Source organism: Podarcis liolepis (genome assembly GCF_965112155.1).
Source record: "Podarcis liolepis genome assembly, chromosome: 15".
NCBI classification, from domain to species: Eukaryota; Metazoa; Chordata; class Lepidosauria; order Squamata; family Lacertidae; genus Podarcis; species Podarcis liolepis.
Window position 1 is genome coordinate 40,172,925 of NC_139566.1, and position 16,337 is coordinate 40,189,261.

The window sequence follows — 16,337 nt, forward strand, 5'->3', positions numbered from 1 at the left end:
CCCCAAAAAGTTGGATAGATTCATAATGGCATATTTAGGTGTTAAGCAGTTTATCTACCTTTGAAGACTCAATTAACCTTTCTTTTGTGTCATCCAGAGTAGAAAGAAAGGTTTTTTAAAAAAACACCACAGAAAAGCAAACCCCATCATTTTTTGATCTGAGGCGTGCCGAGGCAACAAAATGGTGCATTTTGAATAATTCTATATATGTTTTCCGGCTGGAATGTGCTCATCCACAACCTTAATTTCCTTATGGTTTCAGCGAAGCGATTTGCTGAAGAGGCTTCACTTTCTGAGATTTCCACTCTAATGCCATGTGCCGTGTTGTTGCTATTGTCAAAGGTCAGGCTTTCGTTGCGACTTAGGCTGGGGGTGGGGTCTGAACTGTTTAGCATCCATGCCTGGAGAAGGCAGCTGCTCCTTCTTCCCTCCCTCCCTCCCTCCCTCCCTCCCTCCTGCAAACTAACAGCATTTGCTCTAAAACATAGAAATTGCCACTCTCCAGAAGTTGCGGCACTCCAGCTCCCATTGGCTCCATCCAGCATGGCTTGCAATCAGGGATGATGGGAGGTGGCTCATGACACCATACCCTCCAAAATTTCTCTGATGAAAATAGGGACGTCCTAGACAGCATCTTAAAAAGCAGAGACATCACCTTGCCAACTAAGGTCCGTATAGTTAAAGCTATGGTTTTCCCAGTAGTGATGTATGGAACCATAAAGAAGGCTGATCGCCGAAGAATTGATGCTTTTGAATTATGGTGCTGGAGGAGACTCTGGAGAGTCCCATGGACTGCAAGAAGATCAAACCTATCCATTCTGAAGGAAATCAGCCCTGAGTGCTCACTGGAAGGACAGATCCTGTAGCTGAGGCTCCAATACTTTGGCTACCTCATGAGAAGAGAAGACTCCCTGGAAAAGTCCCTGATGTTGGGAAAGATGGAGGGCAAAAGGAGAAGGAGACGACAGAGGACGAGATGGCTGGACAGTGTTCTCGAAGCTACCAGCATGAGTTTGACCAAACTGCGGGAGGCAGTGGAAGACAGAAGTGCCTGGCGTGCTCTGGTCCAGGGGGTCACGAAAAGTCGGACACGACTAAACGACTAAACAATAACAAAAAGAACAGGACAGGACAACATAAATTCAGAAGAAGTGGGTCTCACAATAAAATGAAATAAAATAGATGGCTGAAGCAATAGGACTTATTGAACATTTAAAAAAGAGAAAATGAGGGGGGGGAGGACCCCCCCAATTCAACTGGAGAGCTATTGCATAAATCTCCCCCACTCATTTGATGGGATTCCCAAATTTGCTACCTGAACGTAGCAAACCCTTGCTGTTTTTCTCTCTTCCCCTCCCATGTCCCCTCACCCCACCCAAGTGAAAAGCATCCAGGCCAAATGGATCTGATTTGCATGTGTCAAACGAAGCAAAATGTTCTCAAGCCGTACAGTCTCTTGATGTATCTGATTGGGATAATTACAACGCCATGGGGGACTTTTGGCCTTGCTAAAAATAGTCAGGAGGATGGGAGCTAGTGGACTGGCAAGCAACCTGGAACAATGTTTTTGCAGCAAACGGAATATGTTTTAAGCATGGCAGAGGCAGGGGAAAACGGACTCCAACGTTAGGCTCGTTTCCTAATCAAAATTTATGGAAAATACTTAAAAAAAAAAAAAGAAATGAATCAAAATGCACCAGGATGTGTGTAGAATGCCTTTTTACAGGGAAATACAGAATACAGTGGTACCTCGAGTTACAAATGCCTCAGGTTACAAATGCCTCAGGTTACAAACTCTGCTAACCTGGAAGAGTTACCTCGAGTTGAGAACTTTGCCCCAGGATGAGAACGGAAATTGTGTGCCGGCGGCGCAGCGGCAGCAAGAGGCCCCATTAGCAAAAGCATACCTCTAGTTAAGAACAGTTTCAGGTTATGAATGGACCTCCGGAACGAATTAAGTTCGTAACTAGAGGTACCACTGTACAGTGGTACCTCGGGTTACAAACGCTTCGGGTTAAAAACACTTCAGGCTACAAACTCTGCTAACCCAGAAGTAGTACCTCGGGTTAAGAACTTTGCCCCAGGATAAGAATGGAAATTGTGTGGCGGCAATGGGAGGCCCCATTAGCTAAAGTAGTACCTCAGGTTAAGAACAGTTTCAGGTTATGAATGGACCTCCAGAACGAATTAAGTTCGTAACTAGAGGTACCACTGCATGACATTATAACCAGAGTTTTCAAGAAGCCTCTCCGTTTTCATCTAGAAAAGCAAGTTGCTAGACCTCATGACTAGAAAGAAATGTTTCAAAACTCCTGCTTAAATTTCACAGACCAGAGAGGTGGGTCATGATGCTCTGAGACAGTATGCCACTTGTCACATAAGAAAAGTATTTCTGGATCAGGCCGGTGGAGCAGCTAGTCCAGAATCCTGTTGTCATAGTGGCCAACCAGGCACCTATGGGAAGTCCACAGCAGGAATCCCTGTTCCCTGTGCAGCTTTCGTCTTCATGCCCAGCTTCAGGGCTTTTTGGAGACATCTGACTGGTCACTGAGAAGAAAAGGCTGCTTGGCTGGATTGGCCTTTAGCCTGGTCAAGACCAGAAGGGCTCATCCGATGTTCTTAATGCTTTCCAGTTTTGGGGCATGTGGACCAACACACCTTTGACCACAACTCAGTGATGCAGATTTTGAGAAATGCTGCCAAGCTGCTCTATTTCAGCAACCGCTCCAATTGTACCACTTATTCAGGCTGCAGGGATCAGGCGCCTGGGCACATGAGACTTCTAAGCCCCCTGCCCATTTGCTACCCCATCAGCAGGGCTCAGTTTGCGCTTGCCTTCTTGCTGACCCCTGCCACAAAAACTTTTCATTATTAGCTTTTGAAGTCATACGAGGCCAGCGACTTCTCCCCCCGCCCCCTTTGGTTGTGGCTGCTGATGAAATGTGATGGAATCAGACTAATGAAAGAGGTGACCTCTATCAAGCGAGGTTAGAATTATTGCTGGACTTGTGTTGAAGAATATGTGTGCTGATGTACCCACACACAAATGAAAATGGGCAAGAGTCGATGTGTGTGTGTGTGTGTGTGTGTGTGTGTGAGAGAGAGAGAGAGAGAGAGAGAGAGAGAGAGAGAGAGAAACCATATAAAAGGAAAAGGTTTGGTGTCAGAAAGAGTACATGATTGGCATCCGTCAGTTTCAAAAGACAATGGAGTGTGCCTCCAAGGGTGAAGTCAAACTGCTGTGTTAGCAGCACTGAAGTGACCTGCTTAGGGCGCAAGCCTGGGCAGCGAGGTCCTGGGCTGCCCAGACAACTATACTCCCCCATTCAGCCTCACTGATGAGGTCCAAAGGAAAGCAGAGCAATATGTTTGGAACCAACTTGGCTGCAGGAGTTGCTACAAGGCGCCAACCAACCATCTTAGGGACTCCATTCCGGATTTGTGTAGGGTTTACTCCTTAGCCCAGGGGTCAGCAAACTTTTTCAGCTGTGGGCCGGTCCACCGTCCCTCAGACCATGTGGGGGGCTGGACTATATTTTGGGGAAAAAATATGAACGAATTCCTATGCCCCACAAATAACCCAGAGATGTGTTTTAAATAAAAGCACACATTCTCCTCATGTAAAAACACACTGATTGTGTGGCGAGTCCCACCCCCCCCCCGTGGAAATAAAGACACATGACACAATTATTAAGGTTAATGGGCTAAATAAGCCCACAACTTTATTGGTTACAGGTGATGAGCGGTATTGGCTTAGGCATTAGTCCTAACTGACTATATCCGACTTCAGCCCATCTGCTTCAAGTCCAGGAAGAGTTAACCACCAGTAGGGGGAGTCCTGCTGATGCACATCAACTAGGAACTCCCCGGGGTCACCGATAGGGGGTGTGCTTTAGGCCCTCACCTCCCTAGGCTTCGGACAGGGCCATGCCCCCAGAATCCTTTATCGGACTACCCTTCAATTTGCGGGGCAGGTGATGGTGCTTCCTCCCCTCTTCCATCTATAGAACTATACCAATACCTAACTGTCAGTACCCAGAAAGCTGTGATGATTTGCTACGAGGTAGGTGAAAAACCAAGTGGCTGGTGCCAATTTGCCAAGTGGAAAAAATCCTACCAGGCCCCTCAATGGTGACCAACCAAGGTCCATAACAAGGTCAAGGGACGAAAATCTTATAGGGTAGGAGGGTGGGAAAAACAGGAACAGCTGGCAGGCGGGGAAAGAGGGAGATCCCTAGCCGTGTCCTGCCTTAAATATGGCAGGCCACCCCCCCAGAGCCAGCCGATTGGCCAGCCAGGATGTGACGCGGCTGGGAATCCCCCAATCGCGCAGGGCTGGGCGTGGTGGGGCCATGAAGCCCGCAATCCCACCTCCTCTGCAGGGCAGAAGTGGTTTCCCCGGACCGTCCACGGGCTGGATTGAGAAGGTGATTGGGCTGCATCCAGCCCCCGGGCCTTAGGTTGCCTACCCCTGCCTTAGCCTTTTCTTCTACCCAATATATCCTGCAAGGCAGCAGAGTTTTAGGACCTGAGTTTTCCTTCTCCTAGATGGGCTAGCTTCCCAGGTGGACAACCCCACCTGCCCCTTAGAAAGAATACGTAATCCTAATCATTTAGACTAAATTCCAGTGACACTGAAGGTAGGGAAGTTTTTTCAAACTGAGAGCCACATTCCTTCCACATGCCAGTAGGGTTGTGTACTTAGCCAGGGCTCAGTTTCCCTGGAAGGAAGGTCAGTGGAAACTACAGTGCCTTTTAAGACATATGAATTTATTTAGAAATATATTTTGGGATGCGGGTGGCGCTGCGGGTTAAACCACAGAGCCTAGAACTTGCCGATCAGAAGGTTGGCGGTTTGAATCCCCACGATGGGGTGAGTTCCCGTTGCTCGGTCCCTGCTCCTGCCAACCTAGCAGTTCGAAAGCACATCAAAGTACAAGTAGATAAATAGGTACGGCTCTGGCAGGAAGGTAAACAGCGTTTCCGTGCGCTGCTCTGGTTCACCAGAAGCAGCTTAGTCATGCTGGCCACATGACCCGGAAGCTGTACGCTGGCTCTTTGGCCAATAAAGCGAGATGAGCGCCACAACCCCAGAGTGGGCCACGACCGGACCTAATGGTCAGGGGTTCCTTTACCTTTATTTACAACTTGAGAACAGGATGGAGGGGCTCACAGCATTATGCCCCAATCTGTCACAGCTGTGGCTCAAGCACAGAGAGTCTCTGTCCCTGCCGGGTCTCCCAACATCTCCCCTCCAGCCTCCAGCCCACTCACAAAGCAACTTTCTAGGCCAGCTCCTCTTTTTGCCCTTTTGGTCATTCCTCTCTTAGATGCAGCTACTGCAAAGCAGCAGCTCATGCCTTGGAAGTGCTCATTGGAACAAGATTGTTTCAGGTAATGTGAATTATGTAGGTTCACACTCAAATGCAAACCAAGCCGAATTGCTCTCCCTTGCCAACACAATGTCTTCCAGACATTGCTGGATTTGAACTTTGATCAGTCCTAGCCAACATGTCTTTGTGTGAGGGGTGATAGAAGCTGCTGGCCAATAACAGCTGGATGACCACACAGGTTCCCCGCTGCTGACATCAGGAGCAGTGGCAGATAGCATAGAATCATAGAATCATAGAATCATAGAATCATAGAATCATAGAGTTGGAAGAGACCACAAGGGCCATCGAGTCCAACCCCCTGCCAAGCAGGAAACACCATCAGAGCACTCCTGACATATGGTTGTCAAGCCTCTGCTTAAAGACCTCCAAAGTAGGAGACTCCACCACACTCCTTGGCAGCAAATTCCACTGTCAAACAGCTCTTACTGTCAGGAAGTTCTTCCTAATGTTTAGGTGGAATCTTCTTTCTTGTAGTTTGGATCCATTGCTCCGTGTCCACTTCTCTGGAGCAGCAGAAAACAACCTTTCTCCCTCCTCTATGTGACATCCTTTTATATATTTGAACATGGCTATCATATCACCCCTTAACCTCCTCTTCTCCAGGCTAAACATGCCCAGCTCCCTTAACCGTTCCTCATAAGGCATCGTTTCCAGGCCTTTGACCATTTTGGTTGCCCTCCTCTGGACACGTTCCAGTTTGTCAGTGTCCTTCTTGAACTGTGGTGCCCAGAACTGGACACAGTACTCCAGGTGAGGTCTGACCAGAGCAGAATACAGTGGCACTATTACTTCCCTTGATCTAGATGCTATACTCCTATTGATGCAGCCCAGAATTGCATTGGCTTTTTTAGCTGCCGCGTCACACTGTTGGCTCATGTCAAGTTTGTGGTCAACCAGACGGGGGTGTGGCTGGCGCGTGTCCTAGGGGGCATGGTATGCGTCACGGGGGCATGGCATGCGTTCTGGGGGTGTGGTGCACTGCCCGTGGGGCGTGGTGCACGTCCTGGGGGCGTGATGTGCTGCCTGCAGGGGCGTGGCATCCAGCGTGGGCAGGAGGGCAGCCGTAATGGCACCCCACCAGGATCGCGCTGCCAGGGGCGGTGCGCTCCCTCTGCCCCCCTCTTCCTCCACCAAAGATCAGGAGCGCCTACTCCCATAGATCTGTACTGATGGAAAAAGCTCTATTGCTGAACCTAACCACCATTTTGATTTCCCAGAATGCCTCTGATGGAAGGTCACTTTGGGGCATTGTGGGAAATGGAAACCTTGAGAGCTGGGCCCAGGCCTTCCTGCCCTCCCCTGCAAAAAAAAAAAAAGCTCATGGGGGTTGGCAGGGCAGGCATATGGGGCAGGCCCTATGGCAGTGCTGGCTCTGAGCCCCTATCCCACTGCAAAGGAATGCTCGCAATCTTCCTTGAATCTCACCTCCTCCCTGCCATAAATTAAGCTGCAATTTAAACTCCTCACAATTAGCATCCTCCTTTTACATCACCTTCGAACCCAGAGTGCTTGTCAATTGATCCAGGGTGCCAGATACCTGCCAGAGCCTGACTTGTTACATACTGACTTTTGTGTATGTGCGCGCGACTGTCTGGATGGCTTGGTGGATTAAGCACCACTCCTCAGGGATGCCACTTCCAATCCAAAATTGACTGGAGTGATTTAAAGTCTTAATGGATGGCTCAGCGATCCCAAATTAACAATGAGCTGCCACAAGAAAAAAAAAAGGTAGTTACTGCCCAGTCTTAAGGAGACAAGCTCTTTTTTCTTGTTATTAAGCTTCTGCAATTGTCAGTAGTTAGAAACAGAAGACGATAATCAACTCCGTAAATCAGTGGCTTTCAAACTCCCTGTCCCCAGGGAACCTTTCCAACCTTCTCTTCAAGTTCATTCAAGAGGCCCTGAGTGTTGCAGGGAATTATGGGTAGGGCTCGCTGTCTGTTCCCACTTGTGAGAGGCAATCTCTACCCACTCTGCTAGCCTCGTAATTAAATCTGGTTTCTGCTTAGCTTTCCTGGGGAATTATTATTATTATTTATGAATCGCTTCCTGTGAAGCGTCTTGGAGCAATTTATGGTGCAACGAAAACAGATACAGAACAACTACATAGATCAAAGCAGTTAAAACAACTTTATCTCTAAAAATAATTTCAAACAAAACAAAATCTGCACGATTACAAGTAAAACAATGAAAAGCAACAATTACACACAGAGACACACACACACAAATATAAAATCAATTTCAATAGAGATATGAACTGGGAGAACAAAGGCCTTCCTTGGTCTGGCTTTTGAGATTTTCATTTCCCACGATGCCCCAGGGTGATTAGTGGCATTCTGGGAAATTCAAAAGGTTCCCTGGTCCAACAACCTGGTGTGACATGGAGCCTGTGGACAGTGGCGTAGCGTGGGGGGTGCAGGGGGGGCCGGCCGGACCGGGCGCAACATCTGGGGGTTAGGTTTAGGGGGCGCAAATCCACGGGTTAGGGGGCGCAAATTACTTGCCTTGCCCCGGGTGCTGACAACCCACGCTATGCCACTGCCTGTGGACGCAGGCCAACAATCAGGGCAAGGAACCAGCAACCGGTTGCAGGCACGATCTTGCATTGGTTGCGGAAAGTCTTACTGAGAGAATCATGTCCTCAACAAGCATCTAAAATAGAACAAATATCACAACTGGAGAGAGATCTGTTGGAATGTAATGCCAAAGTGCTGTCTTAAAAGGATTAGATATCATTGGAATGGGAGACAAAGGATGAGCAAGTAAAATCTTCAATGACACATTGGGCATTAGATATTGGTTATATTACAGATATGGAAGAAGAAGAGGAGGAGTTTGGATTTGATATCCTGATTTATCACTACCCGAAGGAGTCTCAAAGCGGTTAACATTCTCCTTTCCCTTCTTCCCCCACAACAAACACTCTGTGAGGTGAGTGGGGCTGAGAGACTTCAAGAAGTGTGACTGGCCCAAGGTCACCCAGCAGCTGCATGTGGAAGAGCAGGGAAGCGAACCTGGTTCCCCAGATTACGGGACCACCGCTCTTAACCACTACACCACACTGGCTCTCATCGTAACGACCGTGGAATATGGATATAAAATTTACACCATGCTATGGTTTAAGAGAAAATTATATGAAAATGTTATATAGATGGTATCTAACGCCAAGTAAATTGGAAAAAAAATGTATAAATCAAGTAAGTGTTTGAAATGCAAAAAGAAAGGTTTTTTTTATCATATGTGGTGGTCTTACAGTAAGGCTTGAGCTTACTGGGAAATGATATATATTGAATTGAAAAAGATGTTTAAAATAACATTTAATGTTAATGTTTAAAATAACATTTGTTAAAAAACCCAGCAGCTTTCCTTTTGGGAATTATAGGGACAGAACTACCCAAACTGTATAGAAATTTATTCATGTATGCGACTACAGGGGCAAAAATGTTCTTTGCCCAAAAATGGAAAGAAGAAGCCCCGATGAGAGAAGTATGGATACAAAAATGTATGGAATATGCAGAAATGGTGAAACTTACCAGAAAAATAAGAAATCAAGATAATAAACGATTTATAAAAGAATGGAAATAGTTTATTGAATATTTACAAACATACTGCAAACAGATAAGGACATTGGCTGGACTATTGTAATAACCTACAGTTTCATAAGAGCATATATTTAAAGTAGATGAATAAAAGAATAAGTTAATTTAGAATATGCAGGAAATGTAAAAAAATAAATTTAAGGAACCACAGAAAGAAGAGGAAGTCAAGTTTTGAAATGTTGAAATGATTGAATGATTGAAATGCCTATAACTGAAAATCATAAATAAAAGACAATAGAGACTGTGCTCTGATTGGGCCAGAATCCTACCGATCTTTTCAGTCAAGCAGTGGAGGCTGGTGCATTTGGGAAAATGGGGCCCTGTCCCACCGACACCAGTCTGCTTCAGCTAGCACCCACCTGCCTGCTTCCACCCATTCCAAAGGCTGGCCTTACTGTCGGCTTCCTCCACCACCTTAGACTCAGTGCTGCCCTTGCAGAACTTAGCAGGGAGCAGGATGGGGGCAAAACTAGAATTACAGTGGTGCCTTGCAAGACGAATGCCTCACAAAACGAAAAACTCGCAAGACGAAAGAGTCTTCCGTTTTTGAGTCGTTCCGCAAGACAAATTTCCCTATGGGCTTGCTTCGCAAGAAGAAAGCCCATAGGGAAATCTCCGGGGACCTCTTTTAAAATGCTGGCGGTCGGGAGCAAAGACATTCGCCCACCGCCGGCCTTCAGAAGAGGTCCTAGACCTCTTCTGAAGGCCGGCGGGGGGCAAAAGTCTTTGCTCCCCCCCGCCTGCCTTCCCAGGACAGCGGAGGCTTTGCTGCGGCCCGCCAGCATTTTAAAATCGCCCCGGGACAGCGGGGGCTTTTAAAATGCTGGCGGTCGGCAGCAAAGCGCTCCTGTCCCCAGAGCTTGCGGGGCGGGAGGTGGGGAGAAGGGCTTTTCTTCCCACCGCCAGCCTTCAGAACAGCCTTCTGAAGGCTGGTGGTGGGAAGAAAAGCCCTTGTTGTCCCCCCCCCCCAGCCTTCAGAAGAGGTCGGGGGACAGACTGTCCCCGGACCTGGTCTGAAGGCGGTTTCCATAGGAACGCATTGATTTTCAATGCATTCCTATGGGAAACCGTGCTTCGCAAGACGAAAAACTCGCAAGAAGAAAAAACTTGCGGAACGAATTAATTTCGTCTTGCGAGGCACCACTGTAGTTGGCTCCATCTGTCATCAGCTCTGCCTTCTGCCCTGCCAGTCCCAGTGAGACCACCCAACATACAGTGGTGCCTCGCAAGACGAAATTAATCCGTTCCGCGAGTCTCTTCGTCTTGCGGTTTTTTCGTCTTGCGAAGCATGGCTATTAACGGCTTAGCGGCTTTAAGAAAAAGGAAACAAACTCGCAAGCCCATAGGGAAATTCGTCTTGCGGAACGACTCAAAAAACGGAAAACCCTTTCGTCTTGCGCGTTTTTCGTATTGCGAGGCATTCGTCTTGTGAGGTACCACTGTAGATGATCCTGATGGAACCCACCACAGACCACCTTGCTGGCTGTGTACCTCTTAAGTTAGTCTATAGCATTTGCCACTGAGTGGAGCCACTGTGCAGCCATGTAGCTGTACCCGTCTACAGGTCAGACCAGCTGGAGGGTATAAGCTGCCTTATACCAAGTCATAAAGGTGGCTCATCTAGTTGTCTGCGCCAAGGGTAGGGGACTCTTTCCAGCTGGCCCCCCACATTCTGTGGCTGGAATGTGCCCTTGAACTGTGATCTTGATTGCATGGGTGGAAAAAGATATGTGTAGATCAGGGGTCAGCAAACTTTTCCAGCAGGGGGCTGGTCCACTAGCCCTCAGACCATGTGGTGGACCGGACTATACAGTGGTACCTCTGGTTACGTACTTAATTAGTTCCGGAGGTCCGTTCTTAACCTGAAACTGTTCTTAACCTGAAGCACCACTTTAGCTAATGGGGCCTCCTGCTGCTGCCGTGCCGCCGCCGCACGATTTCTGTTCTCATCCTGAAGCAAAGTTCTTAACCCGAGGTACTATTTCTGGGTTAACGGAGTCTGTAACCTGAAGCGTATGTAACCTGAAGCGTATGTAACCCAAGGTACCACTGTATTTGGGGGGGAATGAACAAATTCCTATGTCCCACAAATAACCCAGAGATGCATTTTAAATAAAAGGACACATTCTACTCATGTAAAAACACTAGGCAGGCACCACAAATAACCCAGAGATGCATTTTAAATAAAAGGACACATTCTACTCATGTAAAAACATGCTGATTCTCGGACCCTCTGCAGGCCAGATTTAGAAGGCAGTTGGGCCAGATCCGGCCACCGGGCCTTAGTTTGCCTACCATGGTGTAGATAGATGTGTTTGGCTTGAATGCAGCCTATGCCACAAAAGCCAAAGGTCACACCTCTTTGCCCACTTTCTCAATCTGGCTATGCCCATCACTAGTTGGTAGTCCCTGCAAGTGGCTGTCAAAAAGCCAGCTGGCAGTAAATCACGTCACTCAAGTTGGAGTCGACTCTTTCTTAGAAAAACCATCTTCACAGACGTGGCTGAGTGTCACGCCGCATGAGCACAGCATTTCATCCCCAGTAGGTCTTGCACTATGAATCAGTTGCTGAGACTGGAAGTCCCTGCATCTCCAAAGCCATCTAACTCCCCTCCACTCCAGGGTTGTTTCCCCAAGCAATTGGAGACTGCGCCTGCGTGGAGCCTGCCACTGCTCCACTCATTTCTGCCCTCTACTGCTTCTGGGAGACAGGGAGGGGTTCCCCTTCCCCAGCTGGTTCCTCCCACCATTCCTTAGGGTCCAACCAGTCCATGTCAATGGCTGTATTCCCTTGGTTGGAAAACAGTTCCCTGATCCACAGCACTTATTTTTGCTCCTACCAAGTCCAGGCTCAGGTGCCATGATACCAGGGTGGGTAAAGATCAATGATTTTTTTTTAAAAAAAAAATTAAAAAAAAATGGATTTTTTAAATTTAAATCAGACTTTTCTTTTGGAAGAAAAAATATTTCTAAAGATAGTTTTCAATTTAAGTTACATTATAGTCCAAAGGCTATTCATCAGGAAATAAGGATTTGTTTTAAGTTTTTCACGTGTGCTAAAATTCAGTCTAAGTTGTTTTTTTTAAAAAATCGTTTAACCACATCAGTTAACAAACATGGATACATATGCTATAATCTCATTGTTTTAGTTAAATAAATTGTTTAAATTGTTACTAAATATTATTTTTCTCCTTCCAATAAAGTACAGCAGAAAAGTGGTCCAAATATAAACAGTTAACTTATTAAACCTCACAATAATTTCATAATTATCTGTCTATGTATTTCTAATAGTATAACCAAATCAGTAATTTTTGATATAATTGTAAAAACTACTCTGAAAATTTATTATTCCAAAAACGAAACCTTTATCTGGATGTAAACATTAAGATTATACCAGCAAGAATGAGTCTTTCTGTAAATAAAAAACAAAAAAAAGTTTAAAATCAAGTCTTACTGATGAGTGATTTAAATCGTGATTTGAATCGGCTTGATTTAAATCAAATCCACCCTACATGATACGATGAAGTCCCTCGATGCCCATGGAAACACAAGTTTTACAGAAATCACTGTGCAGTCACGTCCCCCCTTGCCAATCACATTTTACTAATCACAAGGAATAACTCATTGTGCTTGACTCCCTCCAATACAGGGTCTTCAAGTATAGTTTCCCTAACAGGATGTACTTAAAGCTTCATAAAACAGATAGATAGATACAGTGGTGCCTCGTAAGACGAAAAGAATCCGTTCTGTGATTCTCTTCGTCTAGCGGTTTTTTTCGTCTTGCGAAGCAAGCCCATTGACGAATTAGCGGATTAGCGCTATTAGCGGCTTTTAGCGGCTTATCTGCTGATCAGATCAGCTGATAAGCGGCTTAGCGGCTTAGAAAAAGGGGGGGAGGGGAAAAAACCAGCAGGAACTCGCAAGACATTGTCGTCTTGCGAAGCAAGCCCATAGGAAATTCGTTTTGCGAAGCACCTCCAAAATGGAAAACTCTTTCGTCTAGCGAGTTTTCCGTCTTGCGAGGCATTCGTCTTGCGGGGCACCACTGTATAGTTTCCCTAACAGGATGTACTTAAAGCTTCATAAAACAGATAGATAGATAGATAGATAGATAGATAGATAGATAGATAGATAGATAGATAGATGAGAGAGAGATAGATAGATATAGATAGATATCTCATAGCCAGATTTTTTTTGGGGGGTGGGGGTTGGTGGTGATGGGAAAGTGGAGGGAGAAACAAAGGCATTACTTCTACCGCTGGGAAATGAATCACAATTGCTTTTTTCCAGATCTGTTGGCACAAGAGCCCTCTTTTAATTCCCTTTTGCAAATGCAGAGTCCTATTACAATGTGCTCAATGGTGCCAATGACAAAAGGGGACAAAAATAATAAAATAAAGAATCCGGAATTTGCACAAAGTACTGAATGCAAATTACTCGCCACTTCCCTTCTATGGAGCATGAGCTTCCCACGGCCAAACACGAAGGAGATTTATGAGGTTCCACAAAAATGCAGTATTGCAATTATTATATATTCTGAGGTAGCGACCAGCTTCCGGGAAATGTGAAGTTGGTGTAAACATCAACTTGAAGAAATAAACTCCAACTCAAGATGTGGACATCGATCAATATAAATACGCCCCCCCCCCCCGGTGGACATGTCAGAGTGACACCCTTGCCCCAACCAACATTGTTAGTGGAATGTCTTGACAGGAGCAAAGTCAAAGCAGCCGTATGTCTTTGCTGTATGGCATCTGTTCAGTTACACCCAAGGTAGACACCCTTTTAAAGTGTTTGTTATGGCCCAGCTTAAGGGCACATAAAAAAACAAAACAGAAACCGTGGATGTGGTGGGGGAAGAGTCATAACTATTGAGACTGCAGAACTAGAGTTTAACTCCTCCCCTGCTGTTATTAGCACTGGGAGGAAAGTTCTGGTCCCCCCCCCCCTTTAAAACAAGTGTTTTTACGCACATGCTCTTTGTAATCGATGGATAAACTGATTAAGGGTCAGTAAACGTGTAAACTGATTAAGGGTCAGTAAACGAACCATGGCCACTGAAGTGCTATGGAAATTAAAAGGACATGAATGAAACAATCGTAATTAACTCGACCTCCTCATTTCAGTGGGACTAATGCCTAACTTGCTTTCTCTGGAACTAGGCCCATAAGTCAAACCGAGAATGATTTCCACGATCCAACGGCATTCCTAGTGTGCATGTGTTTGCATTTGAATGCGTTACGCATAGGTGTGCCTGCATATAATTCCAAGAAAACGTATCATATTGATACATCACTGATTATCCATATCTGTGAATATTGTCCTCTCATGGAAACACCCCCCCCCCTGCAATCATTCTAGTGTCCACTGTATGCTACATTTCAACTGGTACCACAGAGAGCAGGTGATACAGAGGGAGGGCGGAATCAGTAAGTGTCATTAATCACAAAAATCAGATTGGCTTGGCTGGTTTGGTCCATCCATGCTGGGTTCCTGTATCTTGATGCAAAGTGCGTCACTGAAGCATCAACACAAGGTTCTGATACGCTTTCCTTTCGTGTTCCCATGAGTGGTGCTTTGTGACATACTCCTTTGCCTTCATCACAATCTCTTTGTGCAGAAGTGGGTCACCGATCAGGCTTTTAGACAGCTGGACAAACTCCTGAAAAGGTGAGAAATAGCTGTTGTTATTATCCCACTGCCAATAGGATCCAAAGGAGATTACACTCTATAAACTTGCCACGTTGCAAGGGAACAGGAACAGCTGCCTTACAGATTGTCAGATCATCAAGCGCAGTATTGTCTACATGGACCGGCAAGTGGTCCTCCAGGATTGGAGGCCGTGGCATTTCCAGACCTACCTGAAGATGCCATGGACCTAACCTGGGGCCTCCTGCAAGAAAAGCAGGTGTTCTGCCTCTGGTCTATGGAAGAGAGCAGCTTAAGGGGAAGGGCTTTCCAGGGACTGCCTGCCACGGAACAGAGAGAAAAATGGGGGTTTAATGAATTCAACTCTTACCACTTGAAGCTGGCTCAATTCCAGCCACGTAGAAGCCTGAGCCCAACCTGGCTCCCTTGAGATGTTTTGGGTGACTGCTTCCGACAGCCTGATTGTGCTGGATGGGACTGTGTGAGTTGTGCCTAAAACATCTGAAGGGCACCAGGTTGGGGCAGGTTGGTCCAATGTGTCTATAAACACGCTTCTCTGTCCTCCATCCAAGCCAGGAAGAGGCATTATCACAAGTTCATTTTCTTCTAAGATGCCAACAGTAAAAAGAGAATGGAAGCACAATACGACCCAGCGAGGGAAGGAGGCAAACGCAGGGGCAATCTGAAAGATTAGGGTCTCCTTTTATGACATATACGGAGCAGAATTATCACATACAATAGCGTTAACATTTCTTCGCAGGTGAGATAAAAGGCAGCAAATGCAGAAAGAATAGCACTGATGATTAAAATGTATTGGATACTTACAAAGAATGAAATCATAATAGGATATGTTCTGCAAGAATAACAGTTTTCAGAACACATAATCTTTGCTTCTGTATGCTTTTGTGCAGAAAAAAATGACACACACACACATACATGCAAATGAATAAAACAACACATTCCAGGGAGGCAAAAAACAGTCAAGAAGGTGCAGTGCAGGCCGGTGAGGGGCGTGGCCTGGGGAGAATCCTGAGGGCCAGACAGAGAGCATGGAGGGCCACATATGGCCCAAGGACCTGAGGTTTGCCACCCCTGAAACAGAACTTGGTTTTCAAACTTTGGCAGGTTCTCCTTTCCAGCGAAGGTCAAGGGATGGTCTAAAACTCTTTCAGCACGGAATCCTTCTTCCTCAAATAAAAAGGCTGGGCTGGTGGTCAGGGAGGATTCTGTTGTGGCTATCAATTGCACAATGGCACCTCTCCACCAGTGTCACCCCCACAATAAACCTAGGGGAGGGTGGGGGAGATCAGGATCTGGCCCACCAGCTGGATCCAGTCTCTCCCCACATTTGGGGCATGCATATATGAAGGAGGTGTGAGACCAGTATCCAAAGTTGTTTAATGTTCAGGAACATTCGAGTATGGAGGCCACGAAGGACTAGCCGAACTTACAGACTCAAGATCTATGGGCAATAAGCAACCTCTGCCTGAGATCAAGCTGTTCTGTCTCTCCCACGCACACCAGGGGTGCGGAGGTGAGTTCCACGTCGATACAAGTACCTTTTTCCCGGAAAAACCAATTGCATTTGTTAACAAAGAGATTCATTTGTGAAGACCGCGGGGAACAATGAACTCTCCAGGGAGAAAAATGTTAGGCACAATCGTTTTATCGGAAGAGGGGGTGGAAGGAGGGTCAG

At 46.3% G+C, this 16,337-nt stretch overlaps 1 protein-coding gene and 1 long non-coding RNA gene across 3 annotated transcripts in view; one reads left to right on the forward strand and one right to left on the reverse strand.

The window, feature by feature from the left end:
• Positions 1-11,885, forward strand: part of LOC310693984 — a 507,188-nt gene extending 495,303 nt beyond the window's left edge. The window contains exon 2 of the long non-coding RNA XR_014519450.1: positions 10,223-11,885. This is a non-coding gene — a long non-coding RNA (uncharacterized lncRNA). The remainder of the gene's footprint in view (positions 1-10,222) is intronic.
• Positions 11,886-13,289: 1,404 nt separating this feature from the next.
• Positions 13,290-16,337, reverse strand: part of GLT1D1 (glycosyltransferase 1 domain containing 1) — a 63,821-nt gene continuing 60,773 nt past the window's right edge. For both annotated transcript variants that reach the window (XM_083476492.1, XM_083476491.1), the window contains one exon: positions 13,290-14,654. In XM_083476492.1, the coding sequence (XP_083332618.1) occupies positions 14,508-14,654 (147 nt within the window). In that variant the 3' untranslated portion in view covers positions 13,290-14,507. The remainder of the gene's footprint in view (positions 14,655-16,337) is intronic.